Raw genomic sequence first — 6307 nt, forward strand, 5'->3', positions numbered from 1 at the left:
ATGTATGGATGTGAGATTTGGACTTATATGAAAGGCTGGGTTGGGAAGAATCAACATTTTTTTTTTTTGCAGTACAGTAGCATTCTTTCTTTTTTTAAAAAAGTTAAACTATTTATTTTTAGTTCTCAACAATCACTTCCATAGGTTTCAAATTTTCTCCCCCTCCCTACCCAAGATGGCTTGCAATCTGATATGGGTTCTACACATACATTCCTATTAAACATATTTTCACATTAGTCATGTTGCACAGAAGAATTATAACGAATGGGAAAACTATGTAAAAGGAAAAAATAAAACAAAACAAAAAAGAAAATAGTCTGCTTCGTTCTGCTTTCCAACTCCATAGTTCTTTCTCTAGATGTGGCTGGCATTTTCCATCATGTGTTCTTTGGAATTGTTTTAGGTTCTTGCACTGTTGAGAAGGGCTAAGTCTATCAAAATCAGTCCTTGCACACTGTGGTTGTTATTGTGTACAATGTTCTCCTGGTTCTGCTCCTCTCACTCAGTCTCAGTTCATATATGTCTTTCCAGGTTTCTCTGAAGTCTGCCTGTTCCTCATTTCTTATAGCACAACAGTATACCATTACATTCATATACCACAACTTGTTTAGCCATTCCCCAATTGATGGGCATCCCCTCAATTTTCAGTTCTTGGCCACCACAAAAAGAACTGCTATAAATATTTTTGTACATGTGGCTCCTTTTCCCATTTTATGATCTCTGAAATATAGACCTAGAAGCAGAATTGCTGGGTCAACTGGTATACACATTTTTATAGCCCTTTGGGCATAGTTCCAGATTGCTCTCCAGAATGGTCAGATCAGCTCACAGGTCCTCCAACGATGAATCAGTGTTCCACCATTCCCACATCCTGTCCAACATTTATCATTCTATTTTGCTATTCTAGCCTATCTGATTGGTGTGATGTGGTACCTCTGAGTTGTTTTGATTGGCATCTCTCTAATCAATAGTGAGAATAGACACTTTTGAACTGTGGTGCTGGAGAAGCCTTTTGAATGTTCCTTGGATAGCAAGGAGATAAAATTAGCCAATACTGAAAGAAATTAATTCACTGCAAGGTCAAACACTGAAGGTGAAGCTTAAATACTTTAGCAACATAATGAGAAGATGTTGGGAAAGACTGAAGGCAACAAGGAAAGGGGACGACAGAGAAAGAGATGATAGTGTCATGGAGACAATGAACATGAACAGACTTTGAGAGACAGTGGAGGATAGAAAAGCCTGTGTTCTATGGTTCATGAGGTCACTAAAAGTTAGATATGCTGAACTACAAAACTCTTAACAGTGTACCTGCACCCACTACAATCATGTGAGGGGGGGTGAGTAGAGAGAAGGCCCTTGATCTGAACTGATGGAGGGTTAGACCTGAAGTCACAAACAGCTGAAGGTAGGTACTGTCTTCTGTCTTTCTTGGCATGGCCAGTAGTTACAGTGCATAGAATATAGTAGGTGCTTAATAAATGCTGTCTCAAGGCCTTATTATTATGTAACCTTTGTCATTCATTTAACCAATCTAAACCTGTTTTCTTTAACAGGAATAAAAACAATACCTATGTCCCAGGGTTGTTGTCTGAATCAAATGAGATGATCTATTTAAGGCGCTTGCAAAGTTTATTATAAATGCCAGGTACTATTATTACTTATGCACGATGGTCCTAGCAATACTAAAATATGGAGAAAAGTCATTGGATCAATAAGAAATTGGAAAGTCTGCCAATTCTGGCTAACTCACACTAGGTAGTTATGATAACTGAAGAAGGTGGTAAACCCAGGAGTAAGAGTTTAGTTGGTTGTGGCATGTTTTTTGTGGCACTTTGATGTTCTGGAGATTAATGTATTAGGCTAAAGAGTGAAGTCACAATGGGATGATGGAAATATAATGCCATTTTACCAATAGGGAAACTGAGTCTCAGGGAAGAAGTGACTTGCCCAGGGTGACATAAGTGTCTGGATCTGAACCAATGTCCTCTTTCTCCAGACTCAGCACACTTTTCTAGAGAACATATTCTCCTCTTTTAGATGCATAAGTTTTCATAGATTTTTTTTTTGTTTTTTTAAAGAGGGCACCTGTATTTGAACCAGTTTTCATAGATTATCAAAAGATATTTTCCAAATGCATTATAGACTGCTACAGGGCAACCTTTTCCAAAGCCTCTTTGCAATCCTTTCTGCCCTCCTCCCAAAGTACTGTGCCTTAAGGCACAGTGCTTTTCCATATAGTAATGAATGTTTGCTTTAATGAGCAGGATGTGTGCACAAAGCATCCAAACAAAGAACTTACAGGAGAACTTCTGGAACACTGCTCATTAGCACATTAGGACTTTCCAGAACAGGGCAAGAAAATGGAAATTTCCAAATTTCCTTTCTACTGATTGGTACTGAGAGCAGTCTACACCTCAAAAAATACATGAAAAGAAAAGAGAATCATTAAGGCTAGCTTCTAGTTTTTCAAACTTTCTGGCTGCCTCATCCTCTTGTGCAAGTCTAACAATCTTGTGGTTATAGCACAATGCCCAAATCCACTGGGTGGCACTTTAGAAAGCTGAAGAATGCCCATAATTCTACACCACATCAGTTAGTCTCATCTTTGATAGATCTTGAGATTCTTGCTGATAATTTCCAAAACAGAACTCAAAAGAACAACTATGTTTTTCCACTGTATCACATAATTTTTAAAGTTGAAAGGGACTTCCCGCCTACCTACTTTCACCTAGTAAAGTGAATCAGTATTGACTTTTAGGACACAGCTTGAAACTCACTTTCTCAAATCATTCATTCATTTCCCAGAATTCTCTGAGCTTTAAAAGATTCCTATTAAAAGAAAATTAATAACTGCATTTTAATATCATGGCAGTGTATGGTCATAATAAATAGACTTTTAAAGCTAATTTTTGAAAGCTTTTAAAGACTCTGCTAGGAAAGGTCAGAATCTAAAAGTCAGATAATGCAGAATTCCACCTAAATTAGCAGGACCCAGATTCTAGTTCCCACACAGCAGCTAACAAGTTGTGCAACTTCTGACAGGTCACAGACTCTCTCTGCGCCTCAGTTTCCCTTCATGTGGCATGATGAAAGAATACTAGAACTGGAAGATGAATATCTGGGGTCTGAATTCCAGTTCTCCCACTTATTACCGACATAATCTCAGGGTTTAGTTACTTAATCTCTCTGGGCTCATATGTAAAATGAGCTCCTTGATGTATTTTCCTGTCTATTAGTCTATCTCTCAGTGCTAATTGGAGATTTAAAAAAGGGTCTGAACATAAGTTATTCCACAAAATACACTGAAACATGAAAAAGAAAATCACCCTCAAATTCTCCCAAAGGATGCATGACTAGATCAGACAGGCCATAGACCACTTATTTCCTATGTCATCCTGGGTTCAGGCCAGGATGGATGAGTAAAACATCTGTACAGCGTTTAGAAAACATATCCCTTGCACCCAGAAACCTGTGACGGGCACCTCTTGCCCTTCGTATAAATGAAAAGGGGTGTCAGTAGGTGGCAGAAAGCAAGGCGAGGGCAGACAGTGAGACCAATGTATGGATGTGGGGCTGCCAGGCCCTGGATCACCCCGAACCCCAACATTCTTCAGGCCTGAGCCTATGCCCTCGGCACAGCCCCCTACTTGGAGAAGAGGGAGGGACGAGCCACCTTCGGGGCTCCAGGAACCTCAGCTTCCCTCCCCCTGGACACGCACAGGAAGGAGGATCGCTCGGGGTTGGGATTCCGGCCCCCTGGCCTCTAACCAGTTGCATCCCAGCAGAGGAGGGCCGCGGGATGCGGCTGGCACTCACCTGCAACATCACAGCCAGCAGAAAGCACAGGTACATCTGGTAGATGCCCATTTCTCCCACCACCTGGAACGCTTCCTCCACCTCCATGGTCCGGCTCCCCTTGTGCTCAGCCCGGCCCCCAGCTGGGGCCTGGAGGCACAGACCCAGGCCGCACCCCAGCCTTCAAGGACGCACAACTTTGCCCGCTCTGCTCCCCGGACCCTAGCACCAGTGCCCCCCGGCCCGCGACCCCCAGAGCGGCGCTCTGCTCATTCAGAGGCGGCCGCGGGAGAGGCAGGAGGGGGTCCGGCGGGGCTGGGGAGCACCGAGTCTGCGTGATGGGGAGCTGAGAGCCCGGGACCGAGGGATAGCGTAGACTCGGGCCCCGACTGCAGACGGCGTTCCGCCTGCTGACCATCATTGGCGGAAAGCGGAGCAAGAAGTGTGCGCAGGGGCGGGGCCAGAGTCGGTGGGAGGACCGGGAAGGAGCCGGGCAGAGCGGCTGTGGGGAGGGCTGGGCACGAGGGGGGTGGGCCTGTGAGTGCCCGGGGCGGGGGCGTTTCCTGCAACCCTTAGAAGGAGAGCGAGGGGAGAGGCCGGGGATACTCCCTTTGGCTCGCAGAGAAAGTGGAATGTTTTGTGCGTTGGTAAGGCTTATCTTGGGCGAGAAGTGGAATGGCTTCCGTCCTTCTTCCATCCAACACAGCAATTCCTTGCTCTGGGTGTCTGGCGAAGCTTTGTAGGGTCAGATCAGAAGACAAGTAAGGCAGCAGGGCAGATGGGCAGTGACAGTCTGGACTTGGAAGTCCGACAACAGCAGCAAGCGCTTACTAAGCGCTGGGAGCTCAGCGCAGGAGATAAGAAAGACAAAAACACGGTGCCCGACTTTCTAGGGGCTAAATAACTGCACACAGAATAGACACTGTATAAATGGAAGGAGATCTCAGAGAGAAGGTACTAGCAGTGAGGACTTCCCATATTTTTAGGGAATGCAACAATCCAACAAACATTACTATATTCGGGACTTATACGTGTGTGTATACACATACAGAACAATGACCAAGGTAATGGGGAAACAAAGATAGATGGTCAAGAACTTAATCTCTCAGGGCCTCAGTTTCCCCCTCTAAAAGGGCGGTCATACTCAATCATTTCTAAGGTACCTTCAGCTCTAAATCCATAATCTTATGAAGCCTTACTCTTATGAGACTTGACAGTTACCTAGGTTTGATAGCTTCCTACACAAATAAATGTGCTACAAGGTAGACTATAATGGGGGCAAAGGAGAGATCCAGAGAAAATGCTCCAGGCCAGTCTGAGAAGGGAGAGAGATGTGCTTTCAGCCGGGATATAAGGAGGGCTTCATGGAAGAGTGGCACCTGAGCTGAGCTTTGAAGGAAGGAAAGAATTTCACTAAAGAAAAGATGACGATGAGATATATTCCAAGCATAGTGTACTGCCGTCAGTAATGTATGAAAACGAGAGGTAGAAAGCAATCAGGCAAGAGCTATTTGGCACAAATAGAGATCTTTCCCAGCAGCTGGCTGGTACAGTGGTTAGAACACTGACTTGAAGTCAGGAGCCTGAGTTCAAATTCAGCCTCAGACATTTCTTAGCTGGGAAGTCAGTTAACCCTGTCTGCCCCAGTTTCCTCATTTGTAAAATGAGCTGGAGAAGGAAATGGCAAACCACTCCAATATCTTTGCCAAGAAAACCCCAACATGACAACAACATCAAAGAGATCTTTCCAGCCTACTTTGTGACCTTTGTCCAATTTGAGGCAGATAACAGCTAGTAGTACTAATAATAATAAATTATAATTTACGGGAATATTTTCTGAAGAGACAGATACCACCGAATCTATCAAATATTAATGATACCAGTTTACCACTGGATGGAGCCTATGAAACAGCTAAGATGCGAGAAAGGAAGTAGATGTTCCACATAAACTCAATTAACAACATGTCAACCAAAGAAGCCTCAAATAAATGTCTGAGTTGAGTGGATTCTGAAATTGCGTATGTGTGTGTGGGGGGGGAGGGGGAGGGGAGTTCAGGATAGCGATAGTGGAGCAAGTCATTCCAACTAAAAACTACAGGAAGTTCATTGTTAAGACACCAGAACTTATAGATCCATGCAAATTCTGCAAGGAAATGTTTAAAACTGTACAACATAAGGCTAAAAGTTGCAAAATTGTAATACCTAACAAATGCCTAGAAAAATGTGAGTAAGTAAACTATCATTATTCACTAGAAAGTCACCCTTCTTCAGGCAGACAAAAAGCATTTATTAAGTGTTGGGAACCGTGCAAAGAACTGAACTGGGTATAAAAATAGAAAAGCAAGGAATCCCTGATTTTAAGGAGCATATATTCTAAAGAGGCAGATGACAAATGTAGGAATTTAGGAGTTTTGGGCTGCAAGCCAGATGGAAAGACCCAATGGTCTTTAGGGTACAGCAGCAAAGCAGACAGTACTAATGTATCTTCTTTAGTGTCATTTCCGTTGAT

At 43.4% G+C, this 6307-nt stretch overlaps 1 protein-coding gene and 1 long non-coding RNA gene across 6 annotated transcripts in view; one reads left to right on the forward strand and one right to left on the reverse strand.

The window, feature by feature from the left end:
- SLC22A15 (solute carrier family 22 member 15) overlaps window positions 1-3956 on the reverse strand; it is a 90400-nt gene extending 86444 nt beyond the window's left edge. For 2 of the 5 annotated variants that reach the window (XR_011168720.1, XM_069090266.1), the window contains exon 1: window positions 3820-3955. Coding sequence is in view for 2 of the 5 variants with exons in the window: in XM_069090266.1 (XP_068946367.1) it covers window positions 3820-3906 (87 nt within the window). In the remaining 3 variants the exon portion in view is untranslated. Of the gene's footprint in view, window positions 1-3819 lie in introns of all 5 variants that reach the window. The other 3 variants (XM_069090269.1, XM_069090267.1, XM_069090268.1) reach the window with 3 other exon arrangements.
- Window positions 1-6307, forward strand: part of LOC138162815 (uncharacterized) — a 19612-nt gene continuing 13305 nt past the window's right edge. Inside the window, exon 1 of the long non-coding RNA XR_011168721.1 lies at window positions 1-3849. This is a non-coding gene — a long non-coding RNA (uncharacterized lncRNA). The remainder of the gene's footprint in view (window positions 3850-6307) is intronic.

This window comes from Petaurus breviceps, unplaced genomic scaffold (genome assembly GCF_028583685.1).
Source record: "Petaurus breviceps papuanus isolate PSGF00001 unplaced genomic scaffold, PetGlider_PUasm1.0 186, whole genome shotgun sequence".
In the NCBI taxonomy this organism is placed as follows: Eukaryota; Metazoa; Chordata; class Mammalia; order Diprotodontia; family Petauridae; genus Petaurus; species Petaurus breviceps.